The sequence below is a fragment of the Rhopilema esculentum genome, chromosome 1, assembly GCF_057945365.1.
Source record: "Rhopilema esculentum isolate cy_ngs chromosome 1, ASM5794536v1, whole genome shotgun sequence".
In the NCBI taxonomy this organism is placed as follows: Eukaryota; Metazoa; Cnidaria; class Scyphozoa; order Rhizostomeae; family Rhizostomatidae; genus Rhopilema; species Rhopilema esculentum.
The window spans coordinates 2,441,274-2,465,979 of record NC_142815.1 but is presented as its reverse complement, the minus strand read 5'-3'; the positions used below and the strand labels follow the sequence as shown (position 1 = coordinate 2,465,979).

The 24,706-nt window shown below is 37.5% G+C and overlaps 2 protein-coding genes across 3 annotated transcripts in view; both read left to right on the top strand.

Annotated features, from left to right (window-relative positions):
• Positions 1 to 24,706, top strand: part of LOC135690283 (uncharacterized) — a 52,691-nt gene that overhangs the window by 19,443 nt on the left and 8,542 nt on the right. The window contains exons 9-10 of one of the 2 annotated variants that reach the window (XM_089112067.1): positions 22,445 to 23,295; positions 24,453 to 24,567. In XM_089112067.1, coding sequence (XP_088968193.1) covers positions 22,445 to 23,295; positions 24,453 to 24,567 — 966 coding nt within the window. Of the gene's footprint in view, positions 1 to 211; positions 1,624 to 22,444; positions 23,296 to 24,452; positions 24,568 to 24,706 lie in introns of those variants that run through there. The other variant, XM_089112042.1, reaches the window with a different exon arrangement.
• LOC148960638 (uncharacterized) lies at positions 4,063 to 8,296 on the top strand. Its single transcript, XM_089112089.1, has 2 exons — positions 4,063 to 4,463; positions 5,360 to 8,296. The coding sequence occupies exons 1-2, from the start codon at positions 4,434 to 4,436 to the stop codon at positions 5,708 to 5,710; spliced, it is 381 nt and encodes a 126-aa protein (XP_088968215.1). The 5' UTR covers positions 4,063 to 4,433; the 3' UTR covers positions 5,711 to 8,296.

Here is a 24,706-nt window from a genome sequence, read left to right as displayed (position 1 = left end):
TTGTATTTTGCAACTTAACATTAGAAATAAATATAGAAGAATACCCATTTTCATGATTATACTATTAAATATTTCAACTTTTTTTATTCCATTTAATACTTAAAAATGATATTATCAAATGAAACATATTTAATCTAAAATTCCAGTAACTTGAATATATTATTCTTTAACCTATATACCGATTAAAAACTCATTAAATTCTTCGTTTAAGCTCTTACTGGCCCGGCTTCTGCCGATAAAAACCTAAAATCTGGAAGGACTAAAAAATTACTTGAAAATGCACAATATAGTAACTTACCGGTTCAGGAAAACTATTTGGAAAGACCGGACCGTGTGCAAAACTTCGAATCCGACTTAGATATGTTCAATGCTCGCAAGCGAACATCCGTCCGGCGTGACAGTGAGTAAACCGGACCATGGTTTTTGAGCCAGGCTATATTTCTGATCTCTGGTAATAAAATTTTGGGTTTGCTCGGTGCTACAACATAAATTAATGCGAGCAATATGATCCGGACGGCAAGAGGTTGAGCTTCGTCCTAGAAATTCCGGTTTGGTGAAAGTCAAAGAAAGATCCGTCTGGAACTGATTTTGAAACCGTTGTCATTGTTTCCTGAGAATGGAGTCCGGAACGTTAAAAACGACTCTGGAGATGAAATTATGGCAGAAAGGATCGGACGAAGACAGAACTGGAAAATAAAGGAATTCAGAACGGATAAAGAAACGAGACTTCAAAAAGACTTCAATAACACAATGTCAATGGTATATATGAATTAATGTATGAAGTATCTAAAATGTTTAGTGATCGCAGAGATCCGGAATTATGGTGTCTCTGGGGAATATATTCAATATTTATTCAGTGTTCTTTGAGAAGGCCTCAAAAGCCGCTGAAAACGTCGAGTTGAAATGGTTTTAATATATATACAGACGTGTCCTAGTAATGTAAATCTTCGGCGCATAGGTGATCCTCAAAGAACATCCATTTAAATTTGAATTATTAACCGAAAACGATTTTTATCCCTACTGATTGTAATCCCACGCGATGCTTTTTTCATTGAACCGTCTGTTTTGCTGACGCCATACTGCATCGTAGAATTTCTGGCGGGAAGTCTGATTCAGAGCGAAGATATATTAGATATTCTATCAGAGAGTGATAGAATATCTTAAGAAAGGACAATTAACAGTCCAAGAATGAGAATTCTGCAAAACAGTGGTGGTAAAAGGCCTATTTTGGTTTGATGACGTCATCAGTTAATTTCTTCTGTCTACAATTTCGAGAGTGATGAGCTTTGTGAAGAGGAAAAAGAGAGTTTTGTGGTCCTAGCTAAAATACTCGTTTGCTGAAAAACCTGAAACCAGCAGAACATTTCCAGGTGGGGGAGGTGGGGCCGTGCTAAAGCCAAGATATTAAATATTTAAAATAAATGCCAAGGGGCTACTTTCTAATCAGAAGAGCTTTTTTACATTTAGCCCTTTGGTCACCTCAACCACCTATAGCCTGGGCTTGTTTGCTGAAATATATATAGAAGAAAACACGATTTTAAATGCACCGTGCTGTGTTTTCCAGAAAGATCTCTTTTTCCCTCCTTAATTTGACTCTTATATCCTTGTCTTTTGAATCCAACTCCACAGTTCCTTTAAACTATCTCCCCTTTAAATAGTTTTCCATTTTTAAAAATTCTCAGTTTGAGCCTTAACTTCCTGTGGATCTGTTTCGTGTTTCAAAACCATAGTCTCAGAATATTTTTGTACATTTCATTACTATATTAGTTAATCTATTAATTTCAAGCTTTTAACTTTTATTTCATTGTTAACTTAGCTTCTAACCTCTGTAGGTCTGCCCCCAGTCAACAATTTCTTTATTAACGGTTGGAAAATGCCAAAAGGTATTTTCTTTCGAAAGTCCCTAACTTGTTGGGAAAATGCGTAGCTGCTGCTTCTGAATCCCCCGTCAATGCATTAAATTTCACTGCATGGACGGGGGTAGAAGACTTCAAGCTCATCGTTCCTCCAAAAAATAACATATTTTAAGGTAAATAGATTGAAATCGTCTTGCTGATAAATTCCCATAATGCAACACCGTCTTATTCAAAAATCAGTTTTGATTGGCTAAACTTATAACCAATGGAATTCATCCAGCTCCTTCCCAGGAACCACTTTGTCAGTCTTTTCCATGTTCCTTGTTGCGATATGTTATAAAGATGTTGCGAGTATTTATAACCTTCTAGTAATGTTGTAAATATTTTTGTTATATATGACGTCATGATTGTCTTCTCTGTTTTTCGCTCTTTTGGAGTTGTATCCTTTGTGAGAAGCGAAGAAGAAAATTATTTAATTTGGGGGAGGGGACCAAAATGAGGGTCTAAAAGCAAATTCTTCCGAAAATGTTTTTCTCAGACAATTCCATCTGATTGTTTTTAGCATGCTCTGTTTTCTATTTTATATAATAATTTTATGGAACACTTTCTCGTAAAATCCATTTTAATTATACTTGCAAATAGGTTTATTAGGGGTCTTGGCCCCAAAGCACCACTTGTCAGTGAATGATTACTCGCATATCAGAGGAAGAGGTGTTAATGTGGTCAGGGCACCAGTACTTTATGCTGCCCACGTTTGCTTTACAAAACTGCAGTGACCTTAATTTTTTTCATACTTTCTACGTCAAATATGCCATAGCTTCCAAACTTTTCTCAACAAAACAGTTATAATTTATTCGTTTGGGTTGCAGATCTTTTTGTCATCTATGTTCAGATTCGCTTGTCTAAATATACTCTATTCCTGTTCTCTGTGGAGAGCTATATTGTCCAGCCAACTGCAATCAAAGGCTCAGGGAAACAAGGTTTTTCATCAGTGATTCGCACCCAGTCTATTTTCCGTTACGCAACGAATTTTGCATCGGCCTAGAAACGATGAAGATTTAACGGCCTAGCTTGTTGCTCCAGAAGATTTTCGCTTTGCAAATCTTCCACGTTGCAAACAACTAGCTTTGTAAACACCACAGGTTTTCATAGACTCTATATCAACTATTCACTTAGCCTGCATCGCAGATTTCTTTTCTTGTTTATATGGATCATAACATACCTGCTAACCTAACATATACTGCAACCAGACGTTTTGTCATCATTCATAAGAAATCTTATTTAGTCCAACGAGATTGAATTTAACTGTTGACGTAAAAGAAATATTTTCTATATACATGTACATAAAGAGTTCCATGCAATGCGTCATTCGCAGGTCCACTGTTGTGCAGCTGTGAAAATATATTTGGGTTGAAACCTGTGTACGGCATTCATTCATAGTGGGTACCAAAACAGAAGCAAAGACTATTTCTGGCTGCATGAACTAAAGTCGAAGCCATTGTTAGGAAGATTCTAAGATTGACAAAGCCGCTTTATGTTGGGCTGGAGGTATAAACGAAGCCAATATATGGTTGGCTCAAGAAATAATGAAGCCAATATATGCTTGACTCAAGAATTAATGAAGCCAATATATGCTAGAATCGATGTATTAAAGAAACCAATATATGCTTGACTCGAGGTATCAAAGAAGCCAATATATGCTTAACTCAAGAACTAATGAAGCCAATATATGCTTGACTCGAGGTATTAAAGAAGCCAATATATGCTTGACTTGATGTATTAAAGAAGCCAATATATGCTTGACTTGATGTATTAAAGAAGCCAATATATGCCTGACTCGAGGTATTAAAGAAGCCAATATATGCTAGACTCGATGTATTAAAGAAGCCAATATATGCTAGACTCGATGTATTAAAGAAGCCAACATATGCTAGACTCGATGTATTAAAGAAGCCAATATATGCTTAACTCAAGAAATAATGAAGCCAATATATGCTTGACTCGAGGTATTAAAGAAGCCAATATATGCTTGACTCAAGAATTGATGAAGCCAATATATGCCTGACTCGAGGTATGAAAGAAGCCAATATATGCTAGACTCGATGTATTAAAGAAGCCAATATATGCTAGACTCGATGTATTAAAGAAGCCAATATATGCTAGACTCGATGTATTAAAGAAGCCAACATATGCTAGACTCGATGTATTAAAGAAGCCAATATATGCTTAACTCAAGAAATAATGAAGCCAATATATGCTTGACTCGAGGTATTAAAGAAGCCAATATATGCTTGACTCAAGAATTGATGAAGCCAATATATGCCTGACTCGAGGTATGAAAGAAGCCAATATATGCTAGACTCGATGTATTAAAGAAGCCAATATATGCTAGACTCGATGTATTAAAGAAGCCAATATATGCCTGACTCGAGGTATTAAAGAAGCCAATATATGCTAGATTCGATGCACTAGAGAAGCCAATATATGCTTGACTCGAGGTATCACAGAAGCCAATTTACGCTTTACTCGAGGTATTAGAAAGCCCATTCTGCAGATTTAAGAACATTCAAAGACAAAATGGATCAGGCTAAAGATAGTGGAAATGAGGTAACATAAATTTTCTTGCAATAGATTTTGTGTTATAGCGTCCTAAAGTTTTGAAGCAAGCTGTAAACTATTCAATAAAATTCACGAAAGCAAAGAGCTGTTTATTTTGAAACAGTATATTTTGATTGCACAGCTTATGAATAGTTTGAGAGTCTGTGACAAATATTACTTTAGTGTTATTACCTTCTATGACCCGACTGTCTAACGGGACCTAAAATTTCTCTTTATTAGAAAAGATAAGGGTATCGATTTCTGATAGCGTCATTTTCAGGGGGTAATGTTGGCAATTGTTCGAAGCTTCGCAACATAGATTAACAATTTTCAGAAGTATGCATCGCTTTAAGTGTTAATTGATATTGACACAGTGAATTCATTTAACCAATGAAATCGTCTGTTAGTCGAATACTTGGTTCTATTGACTAGTATGATAAGATTCAAAACAACCCCATATAACAAGAGCAGCGAGTATTTTTATCATGGGGGATCGCATTTAAATAAGGCAGGGGACACAAAATTTGTTCTGGATTCGCAAGGGATGGGATAAATGCGATCGGAGAAATGGGCCTCAAAGACAAACATTAAAGAGAACCTCTATGTATTTTTAGGCAGGAAACAAGACTTTCAAGGGGGGGACTTAAGACTGACGGGGGTAAAACTTTCTCACTTTGCACTTCCATGGGACATGAGGAATTGGAGGACGGCCCTGGTCATTCAGTTATCCGAACGAAGACTCAAGAAAATTTTTCAACGGAAGTGGCTTTCGCCGTGCTTGCTACTCGGGGGGGGGGGCTGCTCGAGCGGGCTGTCTCACATACCTTCGCCCTTGGGGGGGGCTGTTCCAGGGGAGCTGTCTCACATACCTTCGCCCAATCAAATAGGCCTTATTTACACTTCAGGAGATGCCAATGGATAAAGTCACGAAGGCGTTTGTCGCTGCCCACCAAAGCGGTGAGGCAAGTTTGAGTAGCAGAGTACTGCGCTTCTTCCGAGGCCATGAAGAGAAGAAGGAACTTGAAGACAAGAAGAAGCTTGCTGAAGCACAAAAGAAGAGAGCGGAAGAACGAAGGGCGATGGAGGAATTCTACAGGAAGAAATACAATCTAGGTCATGGTGCTAAAGGAGGAGAATGCCATACAGATGAAAATACTGCAACGAAGAATGATTCTGGCAGCCATGACACTTTTGGGCTAGGAAGACTGCAAAGGTTTTTCAGCGTAGATAAAGATGGGAAAGAGAGTCATCCGTGACCTTAAAAAGTCGTCAACAAATTGTTTTCACAGAAGACAACAAGGTGAGAAGGAGCACTGTCTGGTTTGGAGGACGAGCAAGTGAATTGCTGAACGAACAAGCTAAGTTTCTCCTTTCTTCGAGTCAATGAGCATGCGCAATGAAGATTGACTTCAAGCGCATGCCTTTGAATTCAAAGACGGGGGTGACTCATGAATTTTAAAGCTTTTATATTGCGCCAGTAGAACACGCTAGTTTTAATTGTAGAATTCTTACGTAAAAGCCAGAGGTCAAAGGGAAGGGATCAAATGGTGGAGGTCAAAGGACACTATGTTGTCTGAACAATGGTATAGAAGATTTTGATTGACACTGTAGCATGTGTTCTACACCATGTAATGAATGTGATAAACCTTAAATGATACGTTTTTTAAATTTATAGATATAAAAGATTTATAAAGTTCTGTTTTGCAAATTCCCCTCCATTTTACTTCATTTTTTTCATTTAATCATATTTATTTATCCGCGATATCCATTCAGTTCCTCTATAAAAGAAAATTACAATAAAAAGTTACATTTTCTAACTAATTAAATCAAAATACTTTGCCCTAAGAAATCAATCAAAAATACTTTGCCCTTGTTCAAAGCCTTTAAATTCTTCACTTCTTCCTCCATATCTCTTTTAACAGCTCTGAAGTCATGCTTTGTCTGACTCAGGCTGCCCGTTAGCGTAGAGTTAATGTCCGTTGCTTTAAGTTAGAAGGAATCGATTGTGTGTGAAAGCCAAATTGATCAAGAAATGGTCATCGGAATAAAAATGGACACAGATATCATTCTTGAGGAGTATCCAAAGAGATTAAATTTATCTACAAAATAGACCAATTCGACTTACGGCCTCATTTTGGAAAATTCTTCAAATTCTTTTGCACAAAACTTTTGATCTCAGTTTCGGATTACGAGCAATGATTTTAGTCTATTTTCATTGTGTTATTGCTCACGATATTGATTTTATGACGATATAAAGATAAAAATTTTATAAGAGATTTGACCGTGATTGGCTACTAGGGGGATAAAGTTTCACCCGGAATGATTTTTGCGGTCAAATCCCTTTTCCAACTTTTCAAACTTCATTTCTCCATAAAATCACAAAGCACAAACAAAATGAAAAATTGTATCCAGCCTAAATCTATTGTGATAAAACCAAATCTGAGCTTAAAAAAGTCGTATAATTAAATTTGGAGAAATTTCTAAAACTAGGCCGTAAGTAGAATTGGTCTATTGAGTAGTACCTGTATTTTCAACGGAATTTCATTTGAGATAGCAGATATTCCGACTCAAACTTTGAGTGATGAGGTTGAATGAATGGACTAATTCAGGGCCTAATTGTTTTTTCAATCTAAATGATTTTTGACTGAAACCATGAATGCGATGTTGAATATTAATTTAAAGATTTCAAGCCTTTTCGTACTACATGTTTTTGAAATGACACAGAAAGAGTTCTTTTTCACATTCGCCTGCTGTTTTGAAAACTTTTTTATAGCAAATCATTAAATATACATCGCATCAGAGTTTTCTGGACAAAATAATGAATTTTATAGCTGTATCTAAAATTATAAGATGAGCCATAAAGATTATTGTTATTGAACAAGATTCGGTAAATTATACATTTAAAATGCAAGAGTCAAAATGAACGAGGATTTTGTTCGTATCCAAAGTTGGCGAGGCAGAAGAGAAGGCAATATGTTAAAGATCATCGGGTTACAAAGCCCTGCAAGGAAAAGAATTTGAAATTGAGAGCTAAGGGATTGTTCTTTTTGGTTAAGCATTTTGAGTTTTAGAAGTGTTTTTGTGTGACGTATCATAGACACTCTTCCAGTGCACACCCTTTCCAAGTTTCTTTCCCAAACGCACGAACTCAATCCCATAACTTTTCCTTCCTCCATACATCTTGGAAGGAAGGGTTGTGGAAGAGTAGAAAAATGGTAATAAAAGATAAGAAGGCATATTTATACATTTTTATACATTCCAAAAAGTTACATAACAAGTTACTGTAATACCTTAACTACATGCTACTTTGCATACACTACAAAGACGATACCCCGGGGAGCATCAACTCTGTCTGGGCCATAACATAGAGGGGGAAAATGCACGTTTGTAATACAAATACTTAAAGGTGTAAGAGTTGGTCTATGAGAAGTAAACTTTAATCGAACCGTTTAGTTTCAAAATATGATTTAATATTTAAAAAAGATGATTAAACATGTTTTCAATGTGTGTCCTGTGCCCTACGTCTTAAATTTACAGATTAAAAGTGAATCTCTAAAACTAAAAATATGATACATAAAAAATACCTAGAAAAGCCGATCTAACTATTTACATTCAAATTTCAAGAAAATATTTGTTAAAATGTTCCTAAAGTTTTATCTTAAACTCTTTGAAGTTCTTAATTTTACGACGTTCCAGTGGCAGTTCATTTTAAGCTTTGCACCCATCAGGGACCATGGAAGCGGGGGAGGGGGCTACGGGGGCTTTAGCTTCCTAAGTAATGTCCAAAACGTACTTATGATCATACCAAAAATCGCCCTGCTCTTGGTTTTAGCATGTTTAGCCCCCTCCCCCAAAACGTTTTGGCCCCCCTCAACCTATATGTTCTGCGGTCCCTGGCATCCATAAACATATATGATCTTCGTGCATAATCAATTAGCAACTTTTTAGATTGTTTTGTACTTCAAGAAGTACTGCGTAATGTTTTCTCGGGCTATGTGGCGAAAATCAGGGTTCTAAGAACAGATCTTGATGATAAAGGCCCATTTCCATTTGACATTTTTTGTGCGCGCGGGCGTAGCGCCCAAATCTGAGTATGCGTAGCTAAGTGCTGCTGTCAAGTGGTCGAGCGCACAAAAAAGTTGAGACCCTATCAACTCTCTGGCGCTCACAGCGGACGCAAAACCGACACCATTTGATTTTAACTACGCATGCTTGGATTTTGGGGCTACGCCCGCGGGCACAAAAAATTTCAAATGGAAATCGGAATTATGATGGCAGCGAAAAAAGTAGTTTAAGTACTTCATTTTGATAGCAAAAACTTCTTTCTGGTAGGAGAAAATCTGGGATATCACTCCAGTTTAGCAGTTTTGAAAATCAAATTATCCTGGGTGTCCTATCGAATTAAAAGCAGATAAGGTCTTTTCCTCTCTGTGTTATTGTGAGATTTCGATTAGGTCTGAGTATTCAACGCGCACGAAACACTAATTATTTTTTTTAGTCGTGTTTCTAATTTGCTTAGGAAATCGATTATTGTGGGAAAACCATTTATGTTTTAAGTAGGATCTCTAAAATTGCTGTATCAAATGTTCCATTCCACCTGTTTTTGCGTGTTTTAAGAGTTTCTCAGCTCCAGTTCATCAGAAAGACCGTTGTTGCGATAATAGCTATGCCAGATGTTTTTTTCGACTTAATGTATGTTGCCTACAAAAGGCAAGGGCGTATCAAAACTCGATCAGTGTCGCACAGCCTGCTGAAGACAGAAGATACTGGATCGTTTACCAAGATATTATAGAAGCATCACCAACGTCCATCGCTAGAGCCACTTTTCAGCCTATTATACCATTTTGAGCTTGCAGTGAAACCAGAACGAAATAAAGACGTCTTCAAAGCAACTCTTTTCAGGTAAGCAGTTAACAATTTTTGAACATTTGTTGACAATTTTGTAGCAAGCAGTTTCAAGTCTATGAATCAGCTACAAACCCGGACAGAATTGTTGAGACAAAATGCACTTTTTGCGATTTCTCACTTTACATTGCCCCTGTAAATCCGAATCCCTTTCTTTCTCCCCTGAATCGATGTCGGATTAGCAGTTTTATATGTTATGCCTAGAAATGCATTCAACATTGCGTCAGGGAGAGGGGGGAGTCATTTTTGAAGAGAAAGAAAACACATTAACTTTACTTGATACTTCTCAACTATTTTTGTCCCGGATTGTAGTCAGCTAATCATCAAAATTTAGAAGAAGTAGTTTTGCTTATTGCTTTTTTACGTGCGTTACGTGTAACAGACAAATTCGAACCCTTCAAAAACAATTGTTTGAAGGCTCCTTGGTCTAAAATTCTTGAACAAGGTTCCTAGAAGTACAACCGATCGATCTTTAATAGAAATTGTTTCGATCAAATCTATTTTTTAAAAGATTTAACCAATTTATGTTCAAAATGATTTACAACTTAAGATTCGCGTGACGCTGAAACTAAAATGAAGGAGACGCTATCTCATGATCGGCTAAAACAAAATTTCCTGCAATTTATCTTTTGAAAATTTTCCTAGAAAATAAATTTACAATAATTTTTCTCCAAGGGTCTTTTTTCGAGATATTTTTATTTTTGAAGTTTTTTTGCTTTCTGTCAAGTAGAATAATTTTGGTTTATCAAGTTTGAAACCCAGTTTAGTCTCAGCCTACATTATCAATACCCTTTCAGCCAATTTTTTAAGGCACCTTTTTTGTTTTCTTTCGACCAAAAGAATTCCAACAAATTTATTGGCCAGAACATTTTGATTTTTCTATATGAACTGCTACGAAATCCAGCTCTTTCTTTCAGAGATCAGTCAACAAATTTAGGGCTAGATATAACAAATCAATTTTTTAAAGAAACAGTCGCATCTCTGTTCAGAACATAAAATAGGGAAAGAGTCGTCAACATTAAAAAACACGGCGTTGAAATTTTCCAGACGCTCTTCCTTCCATCCTCAACTTTCACAGATGTCAACACTTTATTCTGAATATATTTTCTTATCTATACATTATTCAACTGTTCAGGAGTACACTATATAATAAAACTGCCATAAATCATTCTTTACAAAATATTCCACGATTTACTAGGTCCTTTTTTAAAGTATCTCTGTCCGGGTCCGCAATATTTCCTTGACCGCTTTGTTTAGACACGGGTTTGGTCGCAAACCCATTAGAGATTGCAAAGGGCCATACAACCAATAAAGAATATTTGCTGGTTGCAATGAAGAATTGCCTTTTGTAGTCTTTATATTAATGAAAATGCTAAAACTTTTCTGGTATTTAATTTGGTAACTTTTATTATATTTTATCATCTGCTTTATATTTTATCAGTATTTAACTCTTCATGACGTCACTATATATATAAAACTGTCTATGCAGGTTGACAATATTTGCTTGAACATGTTGTTTGACTTCTGGTTAGATCGCGAACCCATTGGGAATGCTACCCTGGGTGCCAAAGCCTCAGAGAGTCAAAGGATGAAGAACGGGGAAAGGAATTGCGAAGGAGAATGGAAGAGGAAAGGGGAGAGACTCTCTGCGCAATTCCTTCCCCCGTTTTTTACCCTTTGACTCTTTGAGGCACTTGCACTCAGGGTATGGGAATGCTAAATTTTGCCGTTGACGAAAATAAGAAGTGCTATTTGTAGTCTGTATTTAAATCAAAATAGTCTATGATGAAGCTTCTCTAGTAGTTGCAATAGATTTGAGAAAAAAGCCGGGAGGAAATGTGAGCGAGTGACAACCCTAGAGCCGAAGACCTCTACGGGTTATCGGAAACAAGAGTTGTCGCTTTTCTAAAGGAAAATATTGGAACATGTGGTATTTTACCAGGGATCAAAGAAACATTTTGACAATATCTGGAGAGGGAACATCCAAAAAGAATTATTGGAATCAAAGAACATTTTTTAAGGAACATGGGAACGCAGACCCCCTTAGGGGAATAGAACCCGTGATCAGTGACTCTGTATGTCGTCTGCTCTACCAAATGAGCTACTCGTATATGTTTTGATACCGAAGCCCAAAGCTGCGCAGGGGGGTGGGGGGCTATCACAGCGCCAAACGAAACGCATACCAAATCAATACAAGATTTCAAATGAAAATGTAAGCGATGATTCGACCTGGGTGAAATTCAAACCCGTGACCAGTGACTACGTCGTTTACACTACCAAGTTTTCATATCCAAGCCTAAAGCCTTGTAAATCACACCTCCCCCTCCCTCCCCCCTCCCTTCCCCTCCCTCCCCCTCCCTCCCCCCTCCCCCTAACCAAATGCACAGGGAACAATCACAATACACACTAGATCTATTGCAAATTAATTTCTAGCTCTTTGCCCAGCTGCTTTATATAGAGCAAATAGGCTTAGTAAGAAACAGAGAAATACTTGGTACGCCGTTGGATAGTAATTAAAAATTGTTTTAGAACATCCTGGAATGGTCGGAAAGGTAAGATCTCTTCGGATTTAACCAATCGTTTTTTGCATTCATTATTTTTCAATATACTACAATATTTGGCCAAGAGTTTATGAAATTTTCTGATAACTATTGTTTCGCTTTGAAAACCAGATTAATTTCTTTGCGCAAAGCCAGATGCATGTACTCGTTGCCAAAAAAGGACGTTATCTGCAGCTGCAAATATCAAAACACTCCGACAACCTTCGAGCAAACACTCCAACCGCTTTCTTCGATTTTTCCAACAATATCACTGTAATTTGGTCAAATTCTTTTTGCTCCATTTTGGTTTCATTTCTTTTTGCTTCAACGTAAACGCGATGAAAAAAGAACTATTGTACCCAAGCAAGAGTGTAATCCTTGAAGTTTTGTTCTTTTAGGATTTAAAACCATTTCTTGTTTCAGTTGATTGCTCAAAGTAATGCAAATGCCATTTGAAGTGACTAAATGACCGTGTGTCTTTTCCTGCTTTGATTGCCACAGCATAATGTAATGTTTTTTGATATTTTGAAAACTGGAACAAACTCATCCCGCCTCGAGTTTTATTTCGACTTCTTGTCCCGGGGGGTCACTTGCGCTTTACATTTACGAGGGTTCCATCCGCAAATTCTTTCGAAATTTGTTTTGAGAATTCTTTAATTTTGATCAAATAAACAGAAAGAGGATCATGAAAAATCTCGAAAAGTTTAAAGCCCTTTTATCGAGTTCCGAATTGGCTGAAATATGGCCAGATGATCAAAAGCTCTTTCCCAATTAAACCACTGTAATTTCGTCTTGGCTCATAACTTTATGAACCAGGACAGAACATCAGTAATCCGTTAGCAAACTTGAAATCTTTCGTTGGCCATACCTCGCCTATTTTTGAACATTTTTGCATTATTTCAACATCTGGATGTAATTTACAGTAATCTTTCAGATGTCATGTTCCAAATTTCAAAATTAATCTCTTTTTCGTTGCTTATTAAAACTATTCGCAGCTAGCAAATTTACGTGCATGGCCAAGAAGTTATGGGAGTAATTCATCGGTCGTGGCTTCACATACCTAGCGGATCACATTGACTCATGATAAAATTATTTATTATCAATACCTAATGAAATGAAAAGTTGTCTTTTATATAGGCAGATTGTAATTAAAGCAAAGTTAGTGGCAATCTGTCCCCTCAATGATTGGCTAATATTAACAGGAGCTTATCCTGCCTTAACGGATTACGCTGCTCGCTTTGGCTGGCCTAGCTGCGGTAGTGGACAACATTCGAAACTGCGAGCAAAAAGCTTTCGGAAATGGCAAGGAGATTTAATTACTAAAATTGAATCATGGTCATGGAAGCATTTCATTTTGCTGTTGACATATCTGTCGCAGAAACCAAATAGGGAAACAAATTTTTCTAGCCACAGCTTTACTTCAACAGGAACACAGCCTTTGATTCCAAAGCTCTGGAATCAAAGTTGTCTCTGATTGGTTTACATGGTTTAATTATCGATGAAGCTCAGCGGTGCGTGAATTTCACTCCCATTAAAGGAAATGAGCACAATATGGGACAGACTGTCTTTAAATGTAATGTGTCCATATAAAAGGACTGCGTATACCCAACTTGTCAAGCCACCCATCAAAATAACGGCTTGTGATTGGTTAGTATTCTTGCGATGCAAAACTGCTCACATGAAAAGCTAACCTCCCAGCAGGGTAGATAAACAGAATGACCGTAATGGCTGGGGCGATCACATGAAAAATCACATGTTTCTGAAATCCCCCGCAAAGTTGCTTACTTTAGCTGGACACATTACCTTTACGAGTCGCAGGAAGCAAACCTCAAATCTCTTTTCACAATACATCACCGAACTGTTAGCATATTCAACTGTCTTATCGTATTTGCACGTATTTCATAGTTAGGTTGATTTTCACGTTATTTTAGGTTGTGTGGTTGAGTAAAGTCAAAATTCTTAAAATATATTTTTTATGACGTCAAATTTTAAAAGCCTATTGTTAAATAACATTTTTTGTCTTCGTTTAAATTTTGTTTGTTTTTTTTATCTTTGTCAGGTCAAACTTTTAAAGACGAAATTTCTAATATATGACGTTTGTAGAATATGGCTATTGTTGGGGAGACGAGATCGCGGCTCCATTGTTTAGAACAAAAGCGTAACTGGTTTGTCCGAACCAATTAGCTACGAGGAGTAGGTACGCACGCGCATTAAACCTGCTAGAACGATGCTGGACTACGTTGTTTATTTTTTTCAAAGTTCCCCCCTTTGCCTATCTGTTGTGAAATGCAAAGTACGCATGTGCACCTACTCCTTTCACGGGGGGCTACCTACACCTTACGGACTTACCCTTACTCGTCTCTCCAATAAGCTAGACAATCAGTTTTCGAAACATTCTCTGTCTTCTAGGCCAAAACTCTTTAACTTTTCAAGACTTTAATAAACCAATTCAAAAGGCCGATCATTTTTAAGCTTTGTTGGAGGTGAGGATGGGTATGAGAGTTAGGTCATAGAACTCATCCCCTAGAGGCGTTTCATGGTAATCATATTCGAACTAAAAATATCGCTAATGTTTTTGTCTTGCAGTGCCATTTTAGTATCTTTCGATACTTGCAAAGTGATAAATTTCCAAACTGTAACGATTTGCAAACATTTTAACTTCTTGAAAAATCTAAATCTTCTAGGCAACGGCCACAGAGTTGTATTTTGACTGGAGAATGCCGTTTCTAAAAACTGTGCACTATAGGATATAAATTCGAAAGTCTGGCTCATTCTAATTCGATGCTCCTTCCTCAATTGTGTTGTTGAAACATCCAAGCTTATTCGACCTTTTCATTTCCTCTAGGCCACGCAGCAATATCGGCCGTGAAGGATTCTTAACTGTTGACAACATCAAAATCAGAACTTGCTGAAGAAATTGCCCCTAGAATGCACCTTGCAGTCAAAAGCCAAAGGTCAAAAGGTCAAAGTCCATAGTCAAAAGCCAAAGGTCAAAAGGTCAAAGGATATTCTTGGAGGTAGTTAAACGAAGTTATGGAAGAGACATTGAATTTCACATGTCCTCGGTTATTCTCAGAGAAAGGCTCTTTAAAGATTTACCACATTTCGGTAACATACATCCTTGTGTCTAAAATTATCGGTGTCATTAATTTAGCTGCCATTTTGCCGACCCTTGTCATCAACCTATTGCTAGCCGTCACATTGATTAAGACAAAATCTCTTCAAACAGTGCAGAACCTCATAATTTTGCTTATTGTCTTCCTCAACTTGGGACAAGGAATAATTTCAATGCCAGCGCATGGAATACTGCTTATACTGCGGAGCATGAAGCGATTCAGCTGCGTAGCAGATGCCCTCATTTGCTACTTTGGCGCCTCACTTGCAATGAGCTCTATGTTCGCTGCTGATCTTTTGGCCTATGACCGATACGATGCGATCCGCAATCCATTCAAACACGAGGTCAATTTCACCAAAGCGAAGCTAAGAAACACCATTATTGTTTTTGTCATTTTCTCCCTTTTGAATTCGGTTATGTTTTTCATTGCACCACTGGTCCATGTTGCTATTTCCTTAGCCTCCGCTGTCATGATTGGAACGTACGTATTCAACGTTATCGTACACATACTGATGATGCGAACGGTTGCTAAGCTACGGCTCAGACACGAGGAAATCATCCCGAAAAGCCTCGATCTCAGTATTGAAGAAAAGCGAGAGAGGCAAAGGAAGGAGAAGAGGACAGTAAGGTTTACACTTTACGTTATTGGGTTCTTGTTGATATGCTACGCTCCGAGTTTGTTCAAGAACTTTTTCTTCAGTCTGATGACCACCCAAGACTACCTTAATATGGTATCCGACACGATTCTTTTGTTGCATGCGACGATCAGCCCGATTCTATACATATGGCAGGCACCGCAGATTGGCCGGGCTGTTCTGAAACAATGCAATTGTCTAATGTATTCCAGGGTTCAGCCGATAAACACCCAGTCTATTGATGTAGACGGAACAAAATGAATCCGAGTCCGGATATATCGGGTAAAGCGAATCCGGACAGGGGCACAAATTACAATTATTTTTCGCAATATTGCTAATAGTAGGCGATCAGTGATTGGCTTATTCCACTTATTCAGCAGCCTGGGATGTATGACATCTAATAAACCGCATTAATTTTCCAGATTCCCTTAACCCTTATAATACAAATCTCTTTTAGACAACTACTCGGTAAGGTTCTCAGGGTGTGCTAGTTTTTAAACACGTTTGAAAGCTGTGTGAACTACATTGCAATGAGGTTTTCAAATTGTAACGAAATTTTGAAATCGTATCGAGGTTTTGACCTCTTAACGAGGTTTAAACATCATAGTGAGGTTATAACTTATTTGCGAGGCTATGGCATAGTAGCGAGGTTAAGACAATGCAGCAAGGTTATAACTCCGTTATGAGGTTATGATGTCGCTGTGAGGTTATTACGTCATAGGTTTCTAGGTAATCATCGTAGCATGTCTTTCCTCTTGCAATGGGGTTATGACGTCACAGCAAGGTCAACGTAGGCCAAAGAAAAACCTTATTCTGACAGTAAATTATGGTTCAAGATTTGATGCTATGGTGTTGAACATGGCTATTAGACATTTCTGGCATAACACATCATCAATAATAACGAAAAAGAGTGTGATGAGGTGGTAAAAAAAGAACTAAAAATAATCGATAGAGCAAGCGAAATGTAGAATCTAGACAAGAATGCGAAGTTATAATGCGACGCTAGAATGCAAGGCAAGAATGCGACGTAAGGTTGCAAAGCAAGAATGTGACGTAAGGTTGCATTGAAAGCGTGCAACGTAAAAATACGACGCTAGAGTGCAACGCAAGAATGCAACGTGTGGTTGCGCAGAGGAAGGCGATGCAAGAATGCGACGTAAGGTTGCAAAGCAAGAATGTGACGTAAGGTTGCATTGAAAGCGTGCGACGTAAAAATACGACGCTATAATGCAACGCAGGAATGCGACAGAAGAGTGCGCAGATAAAAGGCAATGCAAGATTGCGTTGTAAAAAATGCAATGCAAGAGTGCGACGTAAGATTGCGTCGAAAGAATGCGACAAACGAATGCCACGTAACAATGGGCCAAAAGAATGCGACAGAATAGGCCGTAAGGTTGCGTTGAAGGAATGCGACGCAAGAATGTGACGTAAGAATGCCACGTAAGAATGCGACGTAAGGTACGCAGGAGAAGAAGTAGAAGAAGAAAAAGTATGCTACCAATACAAGAGTTGTTCCCGAAACGCCTAATAATTATATTCAAGGCATTAACACATGTATACACAACTGATGAACGTATTGCGATAGTATTGAAAATCTTTGCTCAGCTTTGTAAATATTAGCCAATTTCGATGTTTTAGATTACGGTAACTAACTGTTAAAGTTAATAGAGCTTGTATATTTATGATCTATTAGCATATCATAACCAGGATTGTAAATATCATATTGTACTTATGTATTAAACTACTGTATTCCCACAATATAAGGGCAACTCCATAATTTGTGTGGCTCTTTGTAAATGTAAATAATTTTGTAAATAGGATTGAAGAGCCAGATAATAAAATAGGTCACTACTAACAGATCCTGTTAGTGTATGCTAACGATGTAATCAGCAATAATGGCGCTAAAGTTGTCACTTGTGGAGCAGCTATTTCAATAGAAATTTCAATTGCCACTGCCCACCTTGTTGGTGTCTAATTGTATGAGCGAGAATAGACGAGGTTAAGACTGCGTTTTCCACAAATGAATTTTGCATAAACAGCAATGGACCTAGTAAAGTTCCTTGCGGAGCAATGACTTTTTATGATGCTTATGCCGTCAAATTTGCTTGCGTAACTTTAAAGGTGTTGAGTCATGATAGAAGGTATGGGTATAACCAACAACGCCAAGTCGTGATTTTCGTTCTACAATGTTATTGGTGGGCCTAAAACTGATCACGTGCACTCGACTCTCACTGATTTACAAACAGCTTCTTTCAATAAAAATTTGCCAACAACGGATGTTGATATCACATGAATCTACAGCAATCACGCCGAATGCAAACGAATCTTATAGGCAAGTCCTATTTAACACGGCTCAGTGGTTTTGACAAAAACTAATCTTTCAGTGGATCACTTTTTCTCTTTTTTTCTCTGGTTGCGTTTTCAAGCCAATACTCGTTACCATTCTTCTTTGTTTTACCGCATAACTTATGTAAATAAGGACAATCAACTTTAAAAGACTCTTGGTACTTGCCACTAGCCACTTATTTAAACATTTTCATCATAGATATAGTATTGCAACCGTTTGAGCGCTGGACGTTGGTGGTAAACTTAATATTAGTACTTGTATATTATCAATAAAGTGTATTATTTCGCACTAATATTATGTTAATAGTGGAATGTGACACCGTAAAACTTATATTGTAATATTTATAGAATTGTTTCGTTTAATTTTGTTTACTATTCACGATAATTACTAATTTTGTTTACTATAACATCAAAATTAAGTTATTATTATGGTTAAGTGATACTGTAAGCTATCAAAATATGATAATGAAAAATAACGTTTTTAGATTATGTTACATAGTATCATAATCAACTTTTATTGCTTGATGTTGTATATTATCACAGAATATTATTCGATGTATGATATATTATTCAATACAACTATAATATTATAATGGAAAACATGATATTGTAAGCTTTAAAGTTGTATTATGTTTCATTTAAAAAATAACATTCTTCGATGTTGTTGATAATCGCTTGATATAATTCGACTCATCAACATCATTATTAAGTTATTCGATGTATGATATATTATTCAACTGTGATAATTGAACTTTTGTTTGATATTTCTGCCATATGTTCTTAATACTTGATACATGCATTATTATTCCATGTTCAGTTATCCTGACAAAATAATATTTAGCTTTATTACTTTTATGCTTTATTGCTCAAAACTCGAAATTGTAACATTTCATTGGATATTTAATGATGGTTGGATCGGGGAATCACCTGGAAATTCCCCTTCAGGTTTGAGGAACGTCCCCAGTTGTCTGGACAAGAGCTTTAAGGCCGACCTCCACTTGGCCGCGCGTACGGTGCGGCCAAGTCAGCGCATGCCCAGTGACTCGGTATGATGCAATATTCTTGCCCGTCACGTTCAAACTTTGTACGCTTTGAAAGTAGAACCTGGTTCTACTCTCAGAGCGGCCGCTCTACGTACGTCGGAGATTATCCAATCAAATTGCAAGGAAGTGAAAGCTGCGCTGACTTGGCCGCACCGTACGCGCGGCCAAGTGGAGGTCGGCCTTTAGTCTCTCTAAAATCCTGTTTAGCAAGCTTTTATCAGACTTCACAACTCTAAAACACTCAGACTTTTTATATAAAATATTATTTTTTGCCTGATATACAAAAAATTTGCTACCTGATGGTCTACATGGCCTACTCTACACAAATTAGTGTGCATAGCACTACCCATTCTTCAGCGAACACTAACGGCCGATTTCCATTTGACATCTTTTGTGCGCGCGGGCGTAGCGCCCAAGTCTGAGCATTCGCAATTAAAATCAAGTGGTCTCGATTTTGCGTCCGCTGTGAGCGCCAGAAAGTTGATAGGGTCTCAACTTTTTTGTGCGCTCGGCCACTTGAAGAGCACTTGACTATGCATGCTCAGATTTGGGCGCTACGCCCGCGCGCACAGAAAATCTCGAACGGAGATCGGCCTTAAAGAGCCGGCCTGTGAACAATACGTGAACAGCACAGATACAAGCATAGGTGTTGCTTGATGATCTTCTACCCATTATTAAGGAATGTATACCTACCAAGCATTTTATAACAGACCAATAAACAGTAATCTTCTTCGGTTAACATCCCTTGTACCTCAATGGCCTAGTAATCAGAATACAGTATGATCTTTATGATCGCCTTAAGCGTGAAACTCAGGGTTGCAACTTAGAACCGTCCTGTTCTATTAAACCGAAAGCGTGTACAGATCTGTACGGAATACGGAATAGAGCACTTAATGACAGACCAGATAACAGTAATCTTCTTCAGTCAATAGGTCTTGTAAATGAATTATTTTTTAACAAGCATACACAACTCCTGGTGATCACATTAAACTTAGTGGAACTCAGAGTTGCGACTTAGAGCCGTCCTGTTCTATATATGTTTGTACGGCATCGAGTACTTTAAAACAGACCAGTTGTAGTCAATTTCATTAGTCAATGTGCCTTTTAAAGTGAGGGAAACCAATTTGCCTTACACATGAAATTTATTTTGATAAGCCTACACATATTGCCTGATAATGGCTTAAGCTTTTGGCTTAAGCGTTAAACTCAAAATTTCAACTTAGAACTGTCCTCTTCTACACACCAAAATTTTTACAGTCTATACGTCATCAAGTACATTAAAACAGTCCAAATTGGGATTACATTTAATTTCATTATCCAACATGCTTTATATGTAAATAGTGTATAATAAAGTATTATGATTATAATAAATAATTTGTTTACAGTTGGCGTACTAGATGAAAGTCTAATAGCTATAAGGAAGCTAGTAAAGGTAAACTATTTATGAAGAATTAGTATATAATGAATATATGTTACAATGTTAAAAATGTTTAAGGTATAATATTCTAAATAAAACCTAACCCAGTGTAACGATAAGGGTTCTTGTCATGACGGTGAAGAACCAGTTAATAACTAGCTCGTTGATGGAGCGATGGGCTAGGCCAAAGGGCCTAAGCCCCGAACAAGTAACACTCTAAAGATACTCCTTCTCTGAACTTCTAATGATTCAACAGAAAGACTAACTTATATCGTGATCAACACATACTAATAAAATTAACGGAAGCTAATTAACAAGACAATACGAGCGTCACACTACATGTTGAAAGACAAACACATTGCCTTAAATAGGCGTTCGCTAACACAACAGGACTTATCAGAACATGTGACTTTAACACGCAACGGGAACATTACTAAATTGATTAGATATAAAATCCAAACCGTTACACCAGCAATAAATATTTTACATAATCTACAGTCGCATTCTACGTGTTGTGCTCTTGATTCTTTTTTAAATGTTGCCAATGATTGAGACTCCCTTATAATGTAAGGTAGTGTTTGCCACAGCTTTAGACCTCACAGTATGACTGTATTTGTGCGCCTATAAGCTGTTGTCATTTATCAATCTGCAACAGTTTCATTGATCAATTCTTGTTTCAGTGATCTGATTTATTGTACCTTATTGTGCTATACAAATTCCCACAGTATACCATTGTGTAAATCATACCACATTGTACAATGCGTTCTAATTATTCCACAGTGTGACAGGTGAATTTTCCTACAGGATCAATCCTCCTGTTTTTACAGTAGCATGGGCTCCGGCACAGGATGAAAAGTGGGGGGCCAAGGGAAATTTTAACACCCATAACAAAAGATTTCAAAAAAGCCCTATTGTTTTGCAAAGAAGTAGGGGGTCCATGCCTCCCTTCGTAGAATCCAGTTATGGTCACACCAAATTTTCCTGAAAATCTGTGGCAGTAAACGGAGTGTGATTGTAAACGGGGTTTAATTGATCTGATTTGCGTATTTTGGCCTAGATTTTATGTGGTTGTAGACCAAAGTGTAACGTTAAGGGGAGTGACTATATACAAGTGGAGTCGATTGTGCTACTTTTCATAAGAGCATTGAAGCTGGCACGTGTTTGAACTGCGAGAAAGTATCAAAACAACTATGGACAGAGACCACGAATTTTGTAAACAAATGCAGTGCCGTCGGAATGAAGTTCATGTTGAGGGGGAGGGGTGGGGGCTGCCCATTGTATTCTTTCTCATTCAGTACACTGTTATAAAGAAAACATACCACAGTTTAACAATTGTTTGAGGGGCTCCAGCACCACCCCCGTCCCCCCTCCCAGCCCCCCTGTTCCGACGGGCCTGAAATATGCTAGTGTAGTCTACAATCTAAAGTATACAAACATTAATCAACGTAAAAAACAAACTCTGGCAACTCATGATCAGCGGTAACAAAATGGTATGCACTGTCAGCTGACGTAAGACTGCTCCTTCGTTGCGTGCAGGAGTCGTATTGGAACGTGACAAATACATGTTCGTGCTTCCACTTCTCTCTGTGATTTGAATTACAGGAAATTCTATTATTGCAATTTATGTGACGGAGCAATTTAAGCAAGTATCATTAAAGATACAAACTGAGCTACTTTAAAAGTTCGTTTTGAAATGTAATAATTATAATAAATAATTTGTTTACAGTTGGCATACTAGATGAAAAGTCCAATAACTATAAAGAAGCTAATTAAGGCCAACTATCTATAAAGAACTAGTATAAAATGAATATATGTTACAATGTTAAAAATGTTTAAGGTATAATATTCTAAATAAAACCTAACCCAGCAAAGAATATCTTGCATGATCTTCACTCGCATTCTACAAAGTGTGCAATTAATTTTTTTAAATGACGCTAATTATTGAAATCATCTGGCCTTGATATGAATATTTTTTTTTTATTTTTTTAGAACACTCAAAATGCGACGCCTAATCCCACATCTGGACAAGCATTTCAAGACGCTTTACAGAAACTGACAAAAGCAACTAGCGCAAGTGCAAAGACACCCCAGCCAGCAAACAAAACTGCAACAGACCCCCAGGCAGCTAAACCAGCTGAAACCCCATCGCAAAAGTTACCATCAGTAAACACCGCCGAACATGCATCAACGGCTGCGCAGTCTCCACATGCCACTGCGCTGCAGCCTCAAAACTCTAATCCGCCAATCAACGCGCAGCAACCAGTAAATGCAGTAAATAAACCAAGCGATCCTGCGCAGCAGCCTAAAGTGCCTGCAGAAACACCTCGTAATCGACCAGTCCAGCCGGAAACTGCTGTGAATGAGCAACATCAACAACCTCAACCAGTTATACATGCTAACCAACCAATAAATGAACCAACTAAATTGCAGCCTCAGCTTGACTCAAAGGCGCAGTCAGCACAGGAAGGAGGCCAGAAAAACATTGCTATGAAAGCACCTGCGCAGCCAACTCCGTTGAAACCAACCGTTTTAGCGCCTGTGCAGAGCCGACCCCACACGCAACCACAGGCCAAGGAGCAAAGACTCATCAATCAACATTTCTCTGCCCCCATTACAAGACCATCTACCCATCGACTTCCAACTCGAAGACCAACTTTGGCAGTAACACAGAAATCAAACAAGTTCAATAACCAATTGCTGACAGCTACAAGGCCTGAAAATATGCACCATGTATTTGTGCCAACTGGGACAGCTTATAAACCAACACCTCCAACTATTTCGAAGAACAAGCATCCAAATATGCAACTCTTCCCAACAAAAACAAAATATCGAGATGAAGAGTAAGTCTTTTTCCCATTTTCTTCCTTCCTTTCTCGATCATTCTTCTATTTTCCAGTTTCTCTGAAAAATCCTCAACTGTAGAATCCATTGTCTATCAATTATATTTCTATCATTGTGACCTTGCATTGCTTTGTATTCATAATAACATAATCCTACCACACCTTCTTACCATTTTGTTGTGTATACTCGTTTGGCGACGAAAGAAAAAAAGTCTTCTTAAGTAGGAAGCAACCCTCCGTCTGGAGTCAAAATGCTTGCGTAGTAATGATAAAGTCTCATGCCCATGCTTATTGCATCCAAGACGGGGGTGCCTCATTCATTGAAATCGTTCTTATGTTCGTCTACCTAATAAATAGGACTATTTTAGTATTAGTGATCTTAGTCAGTAAACACGCCAAGATAGAACGGTCTTGCTAGCTATGTGTTCTTTGCATTTTAAAGGTAACGTGTCCAGCTAAAGCAAGCAACTCTGCGGGGTTTTTTAGAAACATGTGATTTTTCATGTGATCGCCTCAGCCATTACGATCGTTCTGTTTATCTACACTGCAGCGAGGCTAGCTTTTCATGTGAGCAGTTTTGCATCACAAGAATACTGACCAATCGCAAGCCATTATGTTGATGTTACTTGACAAGTTGGGTAAATGCAGCCCTTTTATATGGACACATTACCTTTAAGTAAAATCATAACAATGTCTCCATTTACAAACTTCACAGCATCAAGTTCAATACATATTTTGAACGAAAAGAATTTCAGACTGACAAAAAAAGACTCCTTTTGTAGAAGTCCTCGCTACATTTTTTTCTTTATTATGAAAATCGTTTTCAAGAATATTCAGACTCAGAATCATTCATTTTATCCAAGAGCCGGAAATATTCCACTAAAACCATATCATATTTGATAAAATACGAATACATTGAGAATATATCCAGTCTCGAGCAAAATTTTCTTTATTGTATCGATGTTGGAAAAATTTTGTAGTATTTTATCAAATTTTGTAAAATTTTATCAAAGAAAGAGTTTATTACGATTAAATGTTTCATGAATGCTTCATCTGTTTTTCTTTCTTGTGAAGTCATTTTCGCAATCCTTTATACTTGACTAATTGAGACCATTTTAATTAAAACTTTTTCACCTGCATGTTCGTTAATCTTCTAGTTACGATATCGGCTTGATTGGTAGAAAGCATCTTAACGAAATTTCCAGTGGCGTCAAAGTGCGACCGACAACCCGATTAACGCCGAAACCCATCCACACTGCTCCGGTGACGAATGTAAGTTCAACAAATATTAATTTGTGTACCTCATTCTTTGTTGATAAAAGAGGAATAATTCTTTAATACCATTGAACATACCGCAATTTACGATAAGTTTAAGATTAAAAAAGCAAATTATTTAAAGCAAAATAATTTC

What these genes read in the sequence shown, in the direction of transcription:
- LOC148960638 (XM_089112089.1), top strand. Translation starts at nt 4,434, where the DNA reads ATGGATCAGGCTAAAGATAGTGGAAATGAG. An exon ending in CTAAAGATAGTGGAAATGAG is followed by an intron (nt 4,464 to 5,359) that starts GTAACATAAATT and finishes TTTACACTTCAG; the next exon opens with GAGATGCCAATGGATAAAGT.